The following is a 22,226-nucleotide window of genomic DNA, read 5'->3' on the forward strand; positions in this document are numbered from 1 at the left end:
AACATGAACCGCCTTTGTGAAACTATGATGAAAATGGATTAAAGATTTTTTTTTATTTTATTTTAAAACGGTGGAATAATTCGCCTTTCTAGTTCTTTTATGTTTATAGAGTACTAGTTGTCGACCGCAAGTTCGTCCGCACATATTAAATGAAAACTTAATTAGTAGCCTATATGTTCTTTCAGACTATTTCCTACACCGATGCCAAAATTCAGCAAGATCCAATTTCATTCAAACAAACATCCATCCATCCAAACATTCGCATATATAAAAAATAGTTGGTTAAAAAAACTGATCCATAAATATTGAAATAAAGCTGATAATTGCGAAATGAATCGAACATTTTTCGAGCCAATGAGCAAAGTAAGCTATGTATTAATTTCACAAATAATATGAATTTATTTTATCAGGCCGTAATCAAGCAATATTTCGCGGAAAGCAGGTGTTTTATGCTTATTTCATCATTGCTATCTCAACGATCGATGGAATAATAGCTGAGGTAGATTTTTGACGAGCCAGTGAGGGGCGGGGGGAGGTAGTAAAATTTTACGATTCGATCTCTTTGTCTTTATCTGATAAAGGTTAATGGATTTCACAAATCTCTGTAAAGAATCTTGTGGTCACCGATTTAAAAAAAAAATTGTCATATAGACATTTATTTGTTACAATCTTTGACGCGAATGGCGCGCTTACATAGCCAAAGTCAAGAGTCAGAATGAATAGTGGGGGAACATAGATGTTGTCATTTTAGTAAGGCTAGTGTTGTGCCAGTACATCGGCACAGTGCCGGATTTTCTTCCTGACGATAGTTAATGTTATTGATTTTAAAGTGTTATTACAAGATTTAGTAATGTACGGAACTCTTAAACACTTAGGCTTAGAGACTAAAATCGCCAGGTTTCAAAAATTTCATCAACGCGTTGCGCAAGAGCCGTTACTGTGAATTAAATTTATAAAAAAAGCATGCGCTTAAAATGTTTTCCAATATACATGACCGTTCTGTAATTCAAAGATATATTTGCTCTCAACAAAACTTATAGGCGCTTCTTATAGGCGCTTTTACAAGATGATATCAATTTAGGCGTAGGCTATAATGGTCAAGATGGCGGGTGCGATCATCTATGTGAGTCCATTACGGGCCATTCCCGATCAATCGGGACCACTTGAAGCTTCGCGCAAAGAGTAATTGCTTGCGTATCGGCCATTTTCCCTTCTTTTCTTCCTCAATAAGATTTATTAGAAGTGATAGGAGAATGTCACGATACTAAATTGTGAGAATTCTGGGATTGGAGAGATAAAAAACTGACTCATTAAACATTCTTTCTTGTTAAAGTGTTCGAATTCTTTATGATTCGGTAAATGATTAATCAAGTATGTATTGGACATTCTTTGAAAGGTACAACTTTGTTTTCTTTATAGCGTTTGTTGAAGCCTTATATATAAATATCAATTATGGTTAGTTAAACATCTTAGTTTTATAGCTGTAATTTTGTATTTAGTTGTAGCTTTTCTGTTGTTATTTAGAGTTGAATTAATGATAAAACTTAAATATTTATTCACTTTACATCATACATAAATCATCAGCTCACTATACGCCCCCACCGAGGGGCTCGGAGCCTACCTAACCTAACCTAAGTTAGGGGTGATTAGGCCATAGTTAATCACGCTGGCCAAGTGCGTGTTGCAAACATATCTTTGAAATTCTTCTCAGATATGAGCAGGTTGCATCACGATGTTGTCCTTCAACGTAAGAACGTCGGATAAATGTCCATATGTAAATCGGAAATCGAAAAATACATTGGTACATGTGCGATACAAGTAAAGTGCTTGACCCCTGAGCCACCGACGCTCATATACACTTTGAAATATCATTATTTTGATAGAAATATTTAAAATATTGTTAAAAATAACTATAGCGTACTTTCCATCACTTTTCACAACTTAATTTGTTTTGATCCATGTTGTGTATTCAATTCGAAATATTACTTAAAAGGTCCAACAACCATTTACTTAATCAGGTACCTAATTAATTACGCACGAGCGCCACCTGTCGGCTATTCCCGAAACTTCTTAAAACTCCCGATTAGCAGTTAACACTGACCAACTCACAGTCCCGAAAACCCAAAACTTGGTTCCGGGACGCAGGTCTAACGAGCCGTAGCTTTTTCCGTCCGTCCACAGTTTTTGTGTAAAGTTTCGGGTTAACAAGTGGTCGTGTAAAGTCGAGGAATTAATTATATGGGTACTAATGGTCGCTTTTTGTGGGAGTTATGAAAGTAAGGCTGTTTAGGGATTTTGGAGAGTGAATAAATTGAATAGGAAAGTGAAAACAAATGAGTATACGCTACACTAACTGTTGTTTTCTGAGATCAAAATCTCTGTATTAAACACATCTTTATCCTGTTATTATCATTGTCAAAACAGAGGTAACTAGAGGTTTTAATTGGGGATTTTAGTTTCAGAAATCCACGGTAAAAGACATTGTTATATTTACATTATACGAGTTAATTTAAATTGATTTATTTAATATAGAAAATTTCCGATATTTGTCATTAATCTTAAACCGCTTAACGTGGCTTCGTAAAAATCCATTTCCTATTTTATCGTATAATGGTTGGATATATTTTGGCTAAGTCTAATTCAAATCAAACATTCCTCCTTCATGGCGTTCGCCTTCTAATCTAATTTCCCACTCAAATTAAACGGTGTCACGATTTCCGGACGGGATTAGCGACTTAGTAAACATGTTTCTACTGACGAATGAAGACGTGGTTTTTCTTAGACATGTTGTGTTTTAATTAAAACATGTGAGGAGCTTTGTACTTTGTTTGCTGAGATGTAATTAAGAGACATTGAAAGTCATTTTAAATTAGATTACTTAAACTGCATTTTAAATTAGATTTCTTCTTGCAAAATAAGCTTGAAAAAAGACCATTTCCATCGGTTAATAGAAACATATGTGGTCTTATTTTAATTAGATCTATAGAATTAATAAATTCATACACTGAACACGAGTCTAGACATAAGCATTTAAGTATCACGTCTATCCCAATTTATAATCAGAGTAGTTTTTGCTCGCGATTTCGCTGGCGTGGAAATAAAATGCAAGCCTATGTTGTTTTCCAGACTATGTTCTATATATGTATATATGCCAAATTTCAAAAATTTAGCTTTTTCATATGTTTCGTGAGAAATGTTTTAGTCATAAAATGTTGAAGCCACAAACTAATTGAATGTTTCCGCTGAAATTTTACGTCTTTGTTTCTTAAAAAAATTAAACAAAATTAATGGTTTAACTAAATTAAACTATTAAGTTTATAATGAAACAAGTTTATAAATCATGAATGTTTCGTATAACGCGTCCGTCATGCCGATCTGAGCAGTCGCCGAGCTCATTACACAGAGTGCAGGCTTACCATGCCTCGCCGCCATTTTTGTTTCCAAACCAATTTATTTAATGCCCCCAAACAACAATTGCTCTCCGGTGAGATTTTATTCAGGTCAAATGTTACCACCTTCCTAGAAATGTGAGATACAAGAAATTGTAACAGTGTTGCAATAAAACTTTTCATTTAACATTTTAAATCGACATTTGGTGTTTGTTGTTCGAAGAAGTTAAATATATTGTCTACAGATTTTTTACACAAAATCACATGGACATTTTTGTAGAAAAATTTCTGTTTATTATACTGCTGAATTATTAACCTCTGGACAGAGAAATGAATGTTGTTCTAGTCTTAAGTGAATATAAAACAGTCAAATTAGTTTCCGTAACTTGGCTTAAATACGAGAGAAAGTAAAGTTATAAGAGGAAGGAAACGAGCGGTAGAATTAAGGGAAATATTGGAAAAAAATAATTAAGTTAAAATGAAATTGAAAAGCTTAGCACGCACTATCGGAAGATTTATTTACTACCGCTTTAGTTTTGTATTATAAAAAGGAAGAATAAAAACATAACATTCGAAATATAAAAAATTATAAGTAAAAAAAGTCTAAAAAGGTCCGTTTGTTTCGACAACATGGATTTTAAAGTTGTATATTGCAAAATTTAACTAAGAAATAACACTTTAGCAATAAAATTGTCACAGTTGTAAGGTGATGAAGTTATAAAGTTTAAATTAATACTTGTCTAAAATTAATATAATCGCGATATATCAGCGTGTCGGTATTAGGGTTGTCGGCCACCTGTCGCCTGCTATCAGACGCACCTAACCAATTATAACTTTGTTACTCCACGCAAGGATCCTATCTTATTCCATCTAGCAACCTTAATGGCGTTTCTTGTGGATATACTTCTTGATATCGCTAGTTTGTAGTTGCGTAACGTATCTGCAAATTGAATTACAACTTTTTGATGGGAAACTTAATTGGGTACTAAATTAGAGTTGAATTGTTTATGTGTATTTATTAATTTATCCCAAAATTTGCCAAAACATGGCGTTATAAGAGTTAGTGCGTTCAATCTATAGTCTTAACTTGACTTTAGTTTATTAAAATCTACATTACATTAAACTAAGTATTCCAAATTATTTACGACTGAACTTAATAATCCATTACAAGCAGTTTTTATTTATCCGCGATATTTTTTATTAAAAAATAACATTTTTAACCGTTTATTTTTTCGTCGTGAGTTTTTATTACATGTTTTTTTGATTGTGATTGAAGGCAACTACTACTAAATCGGACGATAGCATGTTTTTTCTGTTTGTAAAAATATGAATAAATAATTATTGGATTGATCTCAAATATTGAATATTTCGAGGGGCAGACTATGAATTTGGCCTTGAACAGTAATAGTATCAAGGGCTATTACTGGGCCCCTCGGAGCGAAAGCAATCAATCGGAGGCAGAGGTAATTGTAATGGAGGTGGTCCTTCGAATTCAATTTCCAATTGCTTTTTTCTCGCCACTTTAATTCGGCCATGTTTTTCGCGATTTAATCGAACCAGGCCTTCTAGCGGTTCGTTTTGGTATTTTCCAAATTGTCCCATTAAATGCAATACCGGTCGTATGTAGTAACTAAATTGTGTTAAAATCTGTAAATATATCAATTCAAAAAAGTATAACCTCATTTTCAGTTTTTTTTTTATAGCAGAAGGGGGCAAACGAGCAGCTGGAACGCCGAGGTGTTCAACGACCCCCATGGACATCAGCAATACCAGAGGAACCGCAGATGCGTTGCCGGCCTTTAAGATGGTGGCACGCTCGTTTCTTGAAACACACAGCCACACTGACTGTCCTTTATTTTAGTCGTAATTATTTAAAACTGCGTAATGCATCTTACAAAAATATGACATATAAAATGTTTACGATAAAGTAAATATATGTACATATTATATCTCATATTATTACATTCCCTCGACGCAGTCTTTTCTCATAATTTTCATCGTATCGTGACATTTTTTAAAACGTTCGATGGTAAAAAGAATTGTGAATTTTGTGCAGAAGGGAATTTTAAATGTGACGGAGCAGGGAGCTATCGATTTAGATAAAGTGTCGCCGGGATCGCCGCGGGACCGATCGGGAATCGGCAACGGCTTCAGCCCTCACCAACATAGCTCAGAGCATATATTTGATGAAAAGCGCTAAAAATACAATGTTTAGTAATGCTCTTAAACATCTCAGTACAGGTAAAAAGAAAACAAGTCATATCAAGAATAAAGTTCTTTCATTGCTAATAATTTTTAAAATTTTATCTGCTACTAAAAATTATATAACTAATACTGCCAGTGTCTGCAAAATAAAAATAACGTATTTCGTAACAACTCGATACGGACAAAACAACATGATTCATAGACAACAATAAGCCGATAACAACGGCCGGAGGGTAATAAATAATTCAGACATCGTTAAAAATAACGACCCGATACAAGAATGCACGCCAAAGTGACCATGGTCGAGTAAAACCATAACAAAGCGTAACCAAACTCGAACGAAGTAATTCGAAGTGATGTCGAAGTAGCGGGAAAGTCGAAGCGAGAACTCTGAAGTGAAGTAGAAGCGTCGGGAAAACCCAATTGGAAATTGAATCCGGTAGGATTATCTTCGCTGCAATTACCTACGCTTTCAATCGGTTATTTTCACTACGTAGGCTTCACGTAAAGAGCCTTGAGATATTTTTATTCACTTCTCTGTTATATTAAAGTAGAGGAGGCTTCGCATCGTGTTAAGAAAATCAAGAAAGAATTATGTTTTGAATGGATTCCGTATTTATAGATTAAAAAATAAATTACTCCATACTATATTTCAGTTTTGTACACATTATGTAAATAAATTACTGTTTCGTTTGTTTATGTTGGAATTATTTAAATTTACAATCTATACAAAAATTAATCTTTGACTGTTCTATTGTTTATGATAAAAGATTGTTTATGGTCTAGGGTAAAAACGCCCGACCCCCTGAAATTTTTATCATTATCACTTCTGACTTTGCTGTGAGCTGTGCTAGGGATCGGACATATACATACCTCTGTAGTGTTTATTATAAAAAGGATATATACAAGTTTATTTAAATCCTTAACCGGTGTTTTTACTTTTTACCATAACTTCCTATAGTTTGTGATGATAAAGGCTAACAAATTTTCCAAATTAAGTTGAAACTACAGTACAAAAATATTATTGTTTATCGTAGAGTTTTTTGATTGTCTTCACTTTATACTTGCATTATTTAAAGAATAATTAATACATTTAAATTGAATTCAAAATCTGTATAAACAGATAGCACTCGACAATACCCGGTCCCTCGTATTATCATAGCGCGCACTTCCACATACATATTATGATTTGCCTCACAATAGTACCGGCTACCCTTCCATCCCGCAATGCTAATTTATGACGTAACACGACGTAAGCACCGACGTCACTAATTCATAGGATTACTAGCTGTCGTCCGTGACTCCGGCCGCGCGAGTAATAAAACCGTAATAAGTAACCTATGTGTTCTTCCAGGCTATGTTCTACAACTTCTGGAATTATCTCCAAACAAACATAAAAATAAGAATTTATAATATAACTAGTCGTAGCCCGCGACTCCGTCGGCGCAGGATTTAAAAATAGATAGTAGCCGATTCTCAGGTCTATTGAATACGCATATAAAATTTCATAAAAATCGGTCAAGGCGTTTCGGAGAAATATGGGAACGAAAATTATGACACGAGAATTTTATATATAACATTAAGATATTTACTAGATCATCAAATACTTTTCATCTATTTTAAAACAAAGTTTTAATTTTTTGTCAAATGGGTCAAAACTAAAATGACATAATTAAAGTTACTGAAAATACGAAATATTTATTTTTGAAAATATCCAATTACCTTAGAATTTTAGAAATGTCTTTGAAATTAAAATTGATACATCCAATTGGAAAAATACGTTCGCAAGATTCGTTTTCAATTACGTCTTCTAAAAGAAAAAGGAGAGAATAATTAGATGTTGTCTAGTATTTTAATCAAACACGAAACATAAAAGTCTGGAGAAAAACAGCATAAAATATTTTTAAGGTAAACAAACTCGTAAACATATTCAAGTTAAAAGCAAAACGAGTCATTGGGTGCTATATTAATTAAAAGCGGTACAAGTTATTATTACTTTGGTAACTTACAAGTTTAAATACGCTGCTTTGAATGATTTAAACGTAACTACAACGTAGGTTTACGAGTCATAATATTATGAGTTACATGATATAGAAGCATAAGTGAACGTGAAAAATCTTACTAATATTATAAATGCAAATGTATGGATGGACCCATGTAAAGATGGATGGATGGATCTCCAGAACCTCTATATGTATCTTGTTGAATATTGCATCGATGTAGGTCAAAGCCTGAAAGAACACATAGGCTACTAATTTTTTATTTTTTATACCGCCCAGACGGAGTTATGGACGACAGCTAGTCAAGAATAAAAAAGAAAAGTAGCTTAATATGAATTAACAACAAAGTCCAGACAGAAGAAAAATCACCAGTAGTACTTTTTCATAAAGGAGAGCAGAGTTTGAAAATATATCGCTTAATTAATGAATACCTTGGTAAGTCGTTGCTCGCACTTGTTCTAGGCTTTAATCTCGCATTAGGCCTTCGTCGCGTATTACTAAGCACTCTGAGACTCGTTAAGTTAGCGCTATTACACTTAATTACAGTGTAAAGCGAATTGTAATTCTGTTAAGGTAGGGCCACGAGAATCGCGACCATGCTTCGGCAAAATTTTAATATTGGAACTCAATTTTAGTACCGTTTGATATGACTTATGTCTTATGTATTAATTTAAGCATGGTTAATTCACAATAACATACATTTTTGGGATACGACTAAAGAAAAATTATTATCTTTCTATCGAGGCAGATGATTGGATTTTCATTATTATTTTTTATTATTTCAATTACATTCTCGACCCGCTTACTTCGTGGCCCACACTCATCTACCACAGAGCCATAGATGCGTTTATCAGATTACGAAGACATTATTACGTAGACGTCAGATTAATTGTAATCTATTGTTGTATGTATGTAGGACAAAGGGGAGGCTGTAAAGGATTTTAAGACAACAGGGCCGGCGCCGGAGCCTAGCGCTTCCTTTTCATTACATCCCCATTCAAATTATAACAATAAGATTACAAGTATCTTGCGAGAAAATGTAAAACAAAGACCTTCCATTTTGTAAGGGCAATTCACAAATTGAATTATACAGTGTTTATTTAATTTAATAAAACACGACGTTAGGTCACTTTAATTGCAAAAGTAAAAATCACAAATCATTTAACAAAAGCTAGCAGACGGGAGAGCTAGAGTTTTGCTTATCATTAAAATAAAATTGTTTTTCAGATTATGCGAAATGTAACTTATTCAGTGAAGGCGTATTTATCTCATGAGCAAAAACAGGTGTAAATACAACTCTGACTCAAATAAAGCTGTTAACACAGTAGCCTGGTGTGACTAAATTTATGCAGCGGTTACAGATAAGGGTCGGGATTATCTGGACCTCGACAAATGTCTCTGTCTGACAACGGCCATTCTGACGGACAGCATTAGAGCGATTTGAGCAGGGTCGTGGGACAGCGGCCACTTCAAACAATTACAAAGTGGCATTTTATGAGTAAAATATTTTAGTATCTTGTACTGTAATTAACTATAACATCCAACTGTCAAAAAAATATAGTACAATTGTCGTCAACTCATACATGTTCCCCATCAAGAGTCACGAGCCTACCCCATGTTGAGCATAGACCTTATGTAATCAGTCTGGTCCATTGCGAATAGGTCGAATTTCTTTGAATTCCTTCTCGTATTAGTTGGTTACAGTATAATTATTCATCTTAAATTACTAATATCTTGAAGCATTAAGTTGTGGTCAATATATTAATTTACGACAACAGTTATGTGCTTTGACCACGCGTAAATGTCTCAGTTATTTATGCGGCCGCATAAAAGATTCACGGCTCAACGAAGTAGCCAGCGAGACTGTACCATGAACATTACTCAGCTGCCCCGCCGGATGAAACACGCTAAGAACCTCATTTATTTCATTATTAAAATATTATAAAATGAGTACAGTCACTAAGAAATTTTAAAACTGCTTAGCAATGATTTAATAACATTTTTGATTATAAACTGAGGCAAATAAAAGAAAAAAATCATAAAGGAAAAGATATATAAAACTACGAGTAGATTGCGTAACACTAGTTTAAAATTCCAACACTTTAATTCCGAAGCATTAATTAACTAGTCAAATAAACAAATCCAGGTAATTATAGAGGTGACACGGACAATGGTAGATGGTAATTAATATCTGATGCTCTTGTCGGACCGGCTGGTCGGAACGATAAGGGCATTGTCTGTCCAAAGTATGTGGGATTCCCCAGGGACCGGTGGTAAGTCCAATTGTTTGGTAAGGGCGCAGACTTTTTTGCTGCAGTATCAAAATATACAAGTATCTTTTAATTTAGGATGTTTAATAGAATTATGAAGTCTTAAAGCTGCTTACTATGACTTTTGACTTAGGATTGACATATTTCTTTATACATCTAGAAATAAGGTAACTACTGTTCTTCTTAAAATCAATCCTAAGTGACATTAACCTTCCACTTTGGAGTAAAATTACTGAGGATTATTTCCGCTTCGCTATAACTAATAACTGTGTACTCAAAGTTTAACGGAAACGTATGTTGGGGCGTCGACGCACGAAATATCTCTAATAACAATAATAACATCAATATTGTAAGGTAAAGCGAATACCTTGTCTCGAACTCTATTAATTGTATATTTGATATTGTGTATGGGATTAATATTATACGGGAATCAATTATCTCCGTAAATAGAGAGGTAAGATCAGAAGCTCAGAAATATGGAATACGGGAATCATATGTAAACATATTATCAAGACACGTAAATAATTATTCTTAACAAAGATGTATACCGAAAGTAGATAAAGGGATTATATAGTTTGTACTACATTTTAAATTTCTGACAGACGTCATATCTGAAGTCACTCCATTCTTAAATGTATCCTCTTTTACGCAATCCGTTCATACTATGAATGGTCTTTCTCTGCTTTTGTATATATTCATATGTTAGAGTCTTTCTATTTCTCTACTCTTTGACAATGTCGTCGATCCAAAGATGTAAGTGCATGACCAAAGCTTATTTTTTAATCATCGTCGCTTTTTTCCTTTTTATATATCTCTTTCAGCTTTCATATCTGAATCAAACAAGTTAATTTGAACTAACGAAAATTTCATTTGCAACATTTTCAAGTATCTTGTTATTAACTAGGGCCGTGTCAAGGCTCCTTTCTTTGCATTCATTCTGACACACTTCATCGCGTTTCAAACACGTATAATGAATCACTTGTGAGCACGACTGTATGAGACCTTACCTCAGTGCTCGCTATTTTTTTACAAAGAACATGGATGTGTAGACCTTCTTTAACCTAGTTATGTGCTCGTCAACCTAATTCAATTAAAACGACGAAATGTCATTCAATAAATTTTGAAATGGAATTATAGTGACCTAATAATTTTGGAATATGGTTTCCTTGATTCGCACATATCTTATGCTTGCGTATATCATGTTTAGAGGTAAATTACTTAATTACGTCATCAAAAGAAAAACTATTAAGCTAGCAATATATCTAACTAATAAAAACCTAAGCAATGGCTTAACATTTAAATATTTTTGAGGAACTTGTAGAGGATTAACAACATTTGGAGGTAAAAATTTCTATTTTTGTGAAATGTTTGGTTAATTATATTTCGGTAGTGAAAGCTAAAGGTAATAATTATTCTTTTAAAACTTAAAAACGTACAACATTAATTGAAAGCGGAGTTATGAACAACAGAAAATGTTTTAATGAAAACTTTGCGAAACGAATGCGCACCGGCGCCGTGTAATTGCGGTCCCCGGATAGCGTGACAACTCGCCCTTTCTCCTGCATATATCATAAACAATAAACGCATAGACACAGTTAGAGATGAATTTGCTGATTTAATATCACGTCCTTTGTTATAGTTACTCATTAAGATATTGCAATTTTCATGGCAGAATTATACGATGAAATTGAAAACCAAAAATTTAATTATTTTTCCTTATCGATACTTATATTTTGATATTAAGCTTGAGTGTTCATCATTAAGCGATCGTATATTGATTCAAACGTTTGAATGAAACGAATTCAATTGAAATTGTATTGTTTGAAATGGAAATAGTGTTCAAACAATTGTATTCATCTAAAATGATATACAAATGCATGGAATATACGAATTCATTGAAATATTTTTGTTTGTTTTTAATCTCTGCTTTATAATTATTCCTCTTTCAATTTCCTCTGCGTTTGATGTGGTATTTGTTTGAAACAAATTCCGGAAAAATAGAAAATGAAACCATTTTCATATGTTAATATTACTCAGAACTGCATAACAGTAATTTGCAATGTAGATTTATATAATTAATTTTACAAAGTGTCGGTGCGATATTTAAAAACATGTACTATAAAAATGATTGTGTGTGTAAAGTGAATGAAGACTGACCGATAGATCCCCGCCGTAGAACGGATGAATGACGAACGTCTCGTTCCCGATGTGAATGACTCCGGAGACGCCGTTGCACGTGTGGAAGGCTGCAGACGCACCCGGGTAGTCCTTCACCGTGCCGTGGTAATAGCAGTGCTCAATTTCCTGTAACAAAAATATTTTGTAACTTACGTTTTGGGCTCGTTGAAGGTCACACACAGGAGATAAACATGTTTTAAATATATTTACATCTGTTTTATAATATATTTAGAGGGACGTTAAAAATTTTGGAAACTTACAGTTAGACTGATAATAAAAATATGGTTACAAACGGCAAATAAAATAAACTTCAAACGAAATATAAAATGTGCTTGTGCTAAATGGACTCGTATGTATGTAAGTAAGGTTTCTACAGATTTCGGTATGCTTTCTATTTAATTTATTTCATTTTAATTTAGATAATAATCATACATAATAATTCTTTTCGATCATAATATAATTTAAATGTTAAGATCGGTAAAGAACAAGAAAGTACGGGAATTCAATAAAAGATTTTTAAGTGAACAATTTTTTGCTCTGTTGAGATCTTCTATTTTTTTCCTTCAAAAGTATCGTCCTATTTATTGTGAGAAGGTAAATGGGGGCACGATATAAGCGTTATAATCTTCAGGAGTGTTTACCAAATCTTCTAACTTTTAAATAAAGACATTTATTTTTCTCCAATGATCTCTAATTAAATTTTTACAAGAAAAATAAGACCAAAAAGGAATATTTTTAAAAGATTTTTGCTAGGTTTTTAAATAGGTTATCTTAAAAATGCCAAATTAAACACAAAGTAGGAAAAATATTATGTTATTAAAAATTACACATAGACGGAGCTTAACTCTAAATATATAGTTAATATAATAATATATTTAAAGATAAAATGTAGATAAAAAATGCAATCTTTTTCTTGATGTTCTATGGCTCTTCAGTTCCTTCGCAATTAGGAAGCGTTCCTTTTACTCGTCGTGGCGAATGGAACGAATGAAAGAACGGACCGCAGCCGTCGCTGGCTGGTAAGAAATCGAAAAGGTTTCATTCCATTTCTTTATAAAGGAACACGAAAACAGGCTGATTTCATTTAGTAGAATGGAGATGTCTCGTCGTGAATACGAATCTTCTTGTATTGAAAATACAAATTAAAAGGGGTTCTACACTTCATGTCAAAAATAAATATTATATATATATACTTATATACATGTTAACTCAAAGATTTTGGGAAACGTAACGTTTGGTTTTAATACAAGGGAATGATAAAATTCTCTTTTTAAATGTATTTTAATTTATTAAATTAAAACAATATTTTAATAATAGTATTCGAGCATTATATAACCATATAAAAGATTGATCTATTTTAATTACTGTAACATTTATTTGGTTTGAATTAATTAACCATCAGCCAACGCTCCTTGGGATTCCCTCTCAGAGACGCGAGCTTGATTGCCAACAAATACAATCGCTAATGAAAAACGTGACATCCGACCAAGTCGTAACTACAGGCCTTCCCCTGAACCGGTCATAGTGCGTTCACTTCGTTCAATTAATGAATGAAAATAATTATCATTCACATTTATCACTTTAAGGTGCCTTAAAAATATGTTTGTGCTGTAGTATAATATTTTTCATTAAAATCTCATTCCAGTTACTTGAAGCACAATACATTCTATTAAAGGGCTGCAAAAACTATAGAATCCGTCCTATGTTTAGTTTTAGTTTAACTTTAGCTCATAAAGAACAATCTCTTACATTAAATTTGTAGTAATGTTAGACATAAATTTATTACCGGTCATAATTTCTTTCTTTGTTATCGTCGAAGACGTCGATTAATTCTCGTTACTGAGTGAGGGATAGGTTTTGACGAGTGTCTGGAGAGTTTTTATTCGAAGCGCCGATGTTTTTGCCACCCGTCTGACCTGTTTTCGTCGTTTGTGAAATTAATTCGGAGACCTTCTGGTTTACAGTAACGTTTTTCAATGCAAATATTATTAAGTGCGGTCCCTTCTATAATTGTCTATTCATTCATTAGCCAGATTAACGCCTTATTTGTCTCTGTTAAATAAAGTCGCTTTTGATGTTTTACTGCTTATTTCGGTTGATTATTGTGTCGTTGAACTGAAACCAGTTAGAAACGTGGAGAGAGATTTTTGTGTGAAAAATGACTTAAAATTTAACCTAATAAAATCACTTATAATCATCTAGTAATAACAACGTTATGTCGAGCCAAACTTTATCCCATAAAGACACAAGCAGGGCCATTGTGAGCTTGACAAATGTAACGACGATGCGGCCGCTGTTCCTCCCCCCTTACTCCCTCCACGTCACTATGCACGGTAACTACAAACTGCTCGAGATGAAAAATGGACTTTCCCAACGCCACAAGTGTCTAGTCTAATACCAGTTTGTTACATGTTTTGTTTTTTTATAGGAAAACAGAGAAACAGCAGGTTCTAAATTATCTTGAATAGAACAGCTTTGTTGTTTCCGTCTTGGTATTAGGAAAGTTGTGCAACCAAATGGTACATAATCCTAGACAGTTAATAGCTTATCAATGGTTACCCCTACGGTCTTGATCGTTATTGCGTTTATTGGACTTTTTTTATATCATAAGGTGGCAAACGAGCGAGCGGTCACCTGAAATCGCCGAAATAGCGAAGTGACCTTTGCCCATAGACATACGCAATTGCATATGCGTTGCCTACCTTTAATCGACGGAGGAGAGGATGCACAGAAAGAAAATATATTCCTTTTCCATGCATCGTCTCTTCCGGAAAGTCCACTTCGACTTCCCATCCATTCCTTATAAGAAAATGGGTGGGTAGGGAAAGAGGACTAAATTAGGCCTCCGGGACGCACACTCATCAGACGAAACGCGGAATTACTTCCACTCGACGCCTGTCCGATGCCGCCGATTGCCGGGCCGATTTGTGCGAAGATGTTAAATCGGGCTCTACCACTGTTAAACTCTCCAAAATCATGATTAGATCGATCCTCATAATAATTTAGATCATCTTTAATGTGCTAGATAAATAACATAGGTGACACCAAATACGAAGCGTTAGTTTTATTTATTTCATCCGAAAGTTAAGGCGAATACGTCAGTATTCCTAAAATGTCTGGTTCTAAATTTATTGCCATTTGGACAGATGACATGACATGACAAACACCATTAACAATTGTAACACAAGTACAAATATTAAGTTTTGCGAAGCTCTTACTTTTAATGCCGAGTCATTGGTTCATACTTAGACGCTACGTGATCTATAAAAAGGTAATAGATGTGTCTAGCTCTAGACATGACGGATAATCTATCATAGTTAGGTGAACGAAACTACTAACAAGTAAGTGACAATTATGGGAGACTCTGATTGTAGACCAAAGTTAAAAAAATGAAGAAATGAAGTGCAATTAGCTTGATATTATCATCAGCTCACTATTCGTCCCCACTGAGCTTACCCTAAGTCACGGGTGACTAGGCTATAGTCAACCACACGGGCCAAGTGCGGGATGGTTGACTTCATACATATCTTAGAATTTCTATATCTACATCTACATTTTTATGTATAAGTGCAAGCTAAATTATTTTTTTCATGTTATTTCTATAGTAGTTCTTAGAATTAAGTAAATTTTGTAGATTGTGTTACGAAGTGAAAGGTATGAGTTACATTGCTGAAACCGAACGGCATCTAATTGTTTCTCGACGTATGTGATTAAGTCTCAGTCGTTACAATTGATCAGTTTACAAACGTCTGGGGATGAACTTAATACGATGCGAGCTTCTCCTTAAGTAGTTTGATGTGGAATTAATTACAAGGTATACGGTTAACTCGATACGCGTCTTGTGCTCGGAGATGTTTTGGATTTAATGTTGTTTGTTGCTCGCGTTGTTAAATTGGGGATGGAATTCCGGGAATGTTATTGTATTTGAATTCAGTGTTTATGTGAAATCCTTAATTTTATTTAAATTGTAATGCCAGTTATATTCAAGGGCTATTGAGGTTTGATAAAGAACTAGATAAAAATGCTTGAGTACAATGCTAAGAGTTATGTATTGGGAATAATGAAACGATAGCTTGCGTAGCGCAGAATGTTTATTCAAGTCACTGTAACATTGAGGGCGGACGCAGCCGCCATCTTCGAAGCACGCGCTATGCAAACCCATACACAGTACTAAGAATAATACTAATTCATATTTTTATCATTAACGATGATGTCATAAAATAAAAAAAAAACTTGTAGATGAATGTTAATTTGATGATGAGAATCAATCGATTCTTATAACAAATGTCGTATAAGCATCGGGCATCCTTCGCCCTTACCAAATTAAACAAGGTGGCAGAAAATTCAATCTAATCTAAACTTCCTTCAATCCAATTTGAATTCCCTCTCCCCCGGACCGCCGCCTCCTCTTGGCTCTCCCCCCTACGTCTTAGTCTCATCTCTTCCCATCCAAGCAATTTATTTCGATCCAACCATCAAAGTGTGTCAATTCATGCTGGATTTCAGTAAGGTCAAACTTGTTAAGGTTACATCGCTTTTACAATATGGCCCACGATAATTTATAAAAGTAGATTTGGTTAAATTCGAAATACTTATGGTTTAATTTTTACTGTGAACACATATAACATGAAATAAGGATTTTGGTCCTTCGAGCTAGATGTTTTGGGACGGTATTATGCTGATCGCTTGGATGTTTACATTTTTAATTATAGTGTACACTACCTGTCGACAGCAACTCCGTCTGCGCGGTATTAAAAACTTAATTAGTAGCCAAAGTGTTCTTCCTGACTATGTTCTACACCAAAGCCAAATTTCAGCGAGATCAATACAGCCGTTCTGGAGCTACCTTCAAACAAACATCAATCCACCCATCGATCTAAATATTCGCATTTATAATACTAGTAAGAAGTAAGATTACTTCACTGAAACTATTACCAAAGATCACTTAATTGTCAGAATTAATCATTAAATACATAATAACTAGTTTCCTTTGGACAAGACCTTTAAACAGTAACTTCTAGGAAATAGTGCGTTGATGTGGCAACCCTAGTCAACCCCGATACTGCTTTACGACGACCCCTACTGCTTTATCTCGGACGTTTGCATAGTGCGAGTGGTTCTCGAATGACTTTCTGCCTCGTTTCTCATCGGACCATTTAACATATGGTCCAATTTTAAATCGATATTGTTAAGTTAATATATCGGTACCTTAGGAATCAATAAAATATTGAGTAATTAAATTCAAGATCTTCGGTTTCTTCTTGAGACTGTATTCTATTATAGTTTCTACTTAGCAATTTTAGTTTATTTAATAAATGATTACTACTATGTTATATTAAAAAGGTTTTTTTATTCTTAATGATATGGAAATTTATTGGAATATACTTAGAAACGTAATTAAAATATTACTGTACTGTCCCGCTACCGCCATCTCTCATTACAAACAGTGTACTAGGGCTACTTGGCGTTGCTGATAATCCCTAGCCCGCAGGAAATTCACACGGAAATAGCGCGTAGCTCATGCGATGGCACTGATTCATCTGTTGTTTTTTCCTCTTCTATAACGATATATTTAATCGGAATTTTTGTTTACGATGAAATTTTACAAAAAAACTTCCTTTCTGCGATCTAAGCAATATTTTTTAAGATTTTGACGACATTCAAATTATCCAAAAGAACTTTAGTACCACTTGAAAAGTATATTTTCAAATTAAGAAATAAAAATCATATATCGTATTTAATTGACATCATACAAAATATCAAATCACAAATCACAAATGGCAAAGTCCATTAAAAGTAAGGAGCTTGGGAGTTTAATTAAACTTGTGCTGGTCAAACAGACGAAGTCGGGTTATCGATCTAGTGAGTTTAACCTCTCTCCTCACAAGAGGTTAAACTCACTTCAGCCGGTTAATGCATCTGGAGATTCAAACTTTGCCGCATAATGCTTTCTCAACGAATAATGTATTACAAGACAAATTATCCCGTATTGATGATTAATTTAAAAAGAAAAACTGATGAATTTAATTATATTTGTCCAAGTCATAAACATAAAATCTACATGTCTTTGGTTTTTTATCTAGCTTAATTATTTTTAACACGCGTGCATTTTACAACGGCGTACAAGGTTATTTAAACCTTAAGATTTTGGCCGTCTGTCTTTTGCCAACCTTACTTGGGAGGAGCACGAGGACTTTTTTGTGGATAATTGTTATTTGTAAGAATTTGTAGGGGAAAGCACTAGACACTCACTCACTGATATAGATTTATTACTCACAACTCACAAGAACAATTCACAATAAATGGAACAACTCAAAAAATCTTAATTTAATACAATGTATGTTCAAAATAGTTACACCAAACCATATCGCGTTTCGTTATCGAACAGCGCCATCTAGTGGTGTAGTCGTTACTAACAGAATTATCCAATTATTTAAACCAAGATAAATTGTTTAACCGAAAATAATATTATGAAAGTTGATACTTTTATAATATAATAGAATTACGCCATGTTAGCGATAATTTCAGCTACATTTATTTTCATAGTTCCCAATGTACATCGAACAACGCTTAATGTACTAGAAATATTCATAGTTGTAGTTTAGATAAGAACGAAACTATCGATTCGTTTGTTTGTCTGTATCAATGTTAAATAAAGAACGTCTGAGCAAGGTTAGCTGTTGTAAACACTTTAAATTAATTTATAAGTCTACTTACTTCGTATTAAACTTAGTCCAATGAATGTCTCAAAATTAGAGTTTAGTTATGAATATTCAAATCCGCTTTTGTTTACAATTACAACAATCATATTTTATCTATCATTTATTTATTTTATTATCTGCATTCAAAAATAGCATTATCATTATAAAACGTTTGTTTTTAAGCAAAAAAAACGCTATACTTAAGTATAATTCTCGAAAGTTTATTCCGATCGTAAGTAATAAATCTTTCGTAGATAAACATCCCAAAACACTTTAGCTGTGATTAAATCGTAGTCGATTAATAAATCTTCTAAATAAATCGAGCAAACTTTGAAGTGGCCGCTGCAAGGGTCTTAGTTAATTTCATTGAACTTCCGAAATCGGTATTGGTCAATTAAAAGTTCTGAGGGGATCTGTCTAGACGTCACAACCTGTTTCAGCCGAATCGACCTGTCTTAATATCAATAAATCTTTCTCAGGTCGACGATCCATGATTATAGATAACGACTCTTTTGTCAATCGAAATTACATCCCCGAAATAACCCCAAGTATCTAATACATTAATGTATTTTTCTCAAGTAAAGAGACAGAACATTCACCTCATTCTGATTGTCAGCTCCATTGATGTTTCTGACGACGAAGATCCTATTTAAAGTTCAAATGAAATCTAATTTTACTTCACATAAAGTCATCCGAATTTTCTGCGATATATTTTAAAAATAGCTGACTACGTCCGCGAGGAATTAAATAAAAAAATTGTAGCCAGACTATGTACAAAATTCATGACAATTTTTAGCGAGATCCATTCAGACGTTCTGGAGATATCTTCTAACAAACATCCATCCATTGACTATATTATAAGTGAGATGTTAAATATTTATTGTTACATTAGCTGCCGCCCGCGACTCTGTCCGCTCGTTATTAAAAAACCTAATTAATAAGCTTATGTCTTCTTACAGACTATGTTCTACATGTATGCCAAATTTCAGCGTGATCCGTGAAACCGTTCCGGAGATACCTACAAACAAACATCCATTTAAACATTAGCATTTATAATAGTACCTGGATGACCGAGGTTTGCTTAGTATTTTTTTTTAAATTGTGTTTTTTGGAAATTATATTTAAGTACGAATTACTAATAAAATGATGAAATATGAATATTTTTCGATCTTACCGATAGAAAAAGTTAAGTTTATGTTTAAGTTGATTATCGATAAAACACGAATAAAATGACATTTGCTAAAAATGATTCCTAGCTACATCGATTTATCGCCCCCGAAACCCTCTAGATACTAAATTTTATGAAAATCGTTGGAGCCGATTCCGAGATTCCAATTATATATATACAAGAATTGCTCATTTAAAGATATAATATTAGTAAGATACAAAATATTGTTACACAAGTTTCTGAATCCTACACAGCCAATGGACAAGAGGATGATCCTCCAATAGTAGGAATGTTTGTAGATAAAATGAAGGATAAAAGTAGACACGGTGTTGGGCCGCGCTCGATTCAAAGCTGGATCTAAGGATTTGTGAACTGTTCACATTTATCTTGTAGTTTTTATAAAATAATGTACTCGAATGTATTGTTATAGAAAAACAAACGTAATTAAATTTGAAAATATATTTGAGTTACCTTTAAATGTATTTTATAAAATTACATGTTAGCCATTTTATATATTCTGTAATTCCATAACCTAAAACGTTATTTAGTCTATGCTATAAGTCAATAACACGTTTGTTTATTTAAAATAACAACATTAATCATTTGTATTACGATCCAAAAGATTATTTAAATATTTGATTCTCAAATATAAAATAGAAGTATTCAACTTATCATGTTAATTGTCTGGCTGTATTTCGTTATCGTAAATTAAAAGTATAGTAATTGCTCGTCTGAATGACGGCCATGTTTTTCTGACATTCGGGGAATGAAAATGACAATGTAACAGCGGTGTTTTTGAAAAAGTTGTTGTTTACAATTCTAAAAGAAACATATGAGTTAAAGAAGACTATGTTTTATTTGAAAAAGTATTCTCCGGCTGTGACTCCCACATACATTTGTGATATTGCGATTTATCATGAGTTTATTTTATGTTTAAAATTTATTAATTTTTGTTTTTGTTAAGAGAAAGGTTATAAAGAAAAATATGTAGAATCAGTGCGGTTTCTTTGAAAGAAAATGCATTGAACTGTTACAAACGAAGTCTTAAATAAATATTGTATTGAAGACAAATTGTATTTTACTAAATCGAGCTTATTTAAAATTCATGTTTCTCTCAGCACAAATGGCTACAAAGCCAATGTCGTTCAGAACATTTCTTTGCAGACTTAAACGTCGTTAGATGTATTCCTTTGATCTGAGTTTATTTAAATTTAATTCTAGAATCGAAAAGCTTTAGTACAACTTATTTAACGAAACGTTATTTTCGATTTACGAGAAATCAACAAATTAAATTTTATATGTATATCTTTAGATTTTTATTAGTACTAGACTAATTTAACTTCAAATATTTTTATCATTTTCTGTTTATCAGAGTTTAACATCTTACTAATATTATAAATGCGAATGTCAAGATGGATGGATATTTGTCTGAAGGTAGATATAGTTAAACGGATTTTGCTTATATTTGGCTTAAATGTAGAACTTTTTTTTTTTAATTCCGCACGGACGGAGTCGCGGGCGACAGCTAGTATTTATACAAATATAACGTAAGGAGTTCTAAATGTATGTGTTTAATTATTACAAGAGTGGCAATAATTATACACAACAGATGTCGCTGAGGCGCTCGGTTATTTTGAGTTTATACTGATGCGTGTTTAACATCGCGTGTAGTCTGCAATGTTTATTTTTTCTTTACTATTAAAACTTTTCTGATGAGTATTTTATTACTGTCAACAAATAGCAGATTTACTTAGTAGGAAAATTTAGTTCTTAAACCTTTGCTTTCTTTGTTCCTTTCAAACAGAATGAAAGAGATAAAAATTAATAATACGTACTGTATTTTAACTATTTATTATAATATGAGGTTTATTGGAAAGCAGAGATTGGATTTAAGAGTGGTAGAACCCGCTTTAACATCTTCGCACGAATTGGCCAGGTTCGCCCGGTGAAATACCACCACCACACAGAAAACAGGCGTGAAGTGGAAGAAATTCCGCGTTTCGTCTGATGAGTGTGGTCCCGGAGGCCCAACCTCCCCCCCCCCCTTTAATACAGCATGGCAGTGGGATTAAAAGAGAAAGTACCCCAGGGGGGTACCAAAACCCCTGGTTTTGGAGAATCCCCCTCCGCGCGCTTACGCCTGAACTCTCGCTTGGAGTCTGGGGGTAAGCGCGCGGGCCGCCCTGCGTATTCTGGGGGGGGCAACATTCCGCTCGCTCGCTGTAGAGGCCGGGGCAAACGAGGCCAGGCACTTCCACCCCCTGCCACCCACGCAGTGGACCTCTGCAATATCAGGGGACTCCATTCCAACTTGG

The 22,226-nt window shown here is 33.7% G+C and overlaps 1 protein-coding gene across 3 annotated transcripts in view; it reads right to left on the reverse strand.

The window, feature by feature from the left end:
* mmd (disintegrin and metalloproteinase domain-containing protein mind-meld) overlaps positions 1-22,226 on the reverse strand; it is a 188,931-nt gene that overhangs the window by 36,020 nt on the left and 130,685 nt on the right. For all 3 annotated transcript variants that reach the window (XM_013326784.1, XM_013326783.1, XM_013326782.1), the window contains exon 7: positions 12,022-12,168. In XM_013326784.1, the coding sequence (XP_013182238.1) occupies positions 12,022-12,168 (147 nt within the window). The remainder of the gene's footprint in view (positions 1-12,021; positions 12,169-22,226) is intronic.

This window comes from Papilio xuthus, unplaced genomic scaffold, assembly GCF_000836235.2.
Source record: "Papilio xuthus unplaced genomic scaffold, Pxut_1.1 DF828780.1, whole genome shotgun sequence".
NCBI lineage: Eukaryota > Metazoa > Arthropoda > Insecta > Lepidoptera > Papilionidae > Papilio > Papilio xuthus.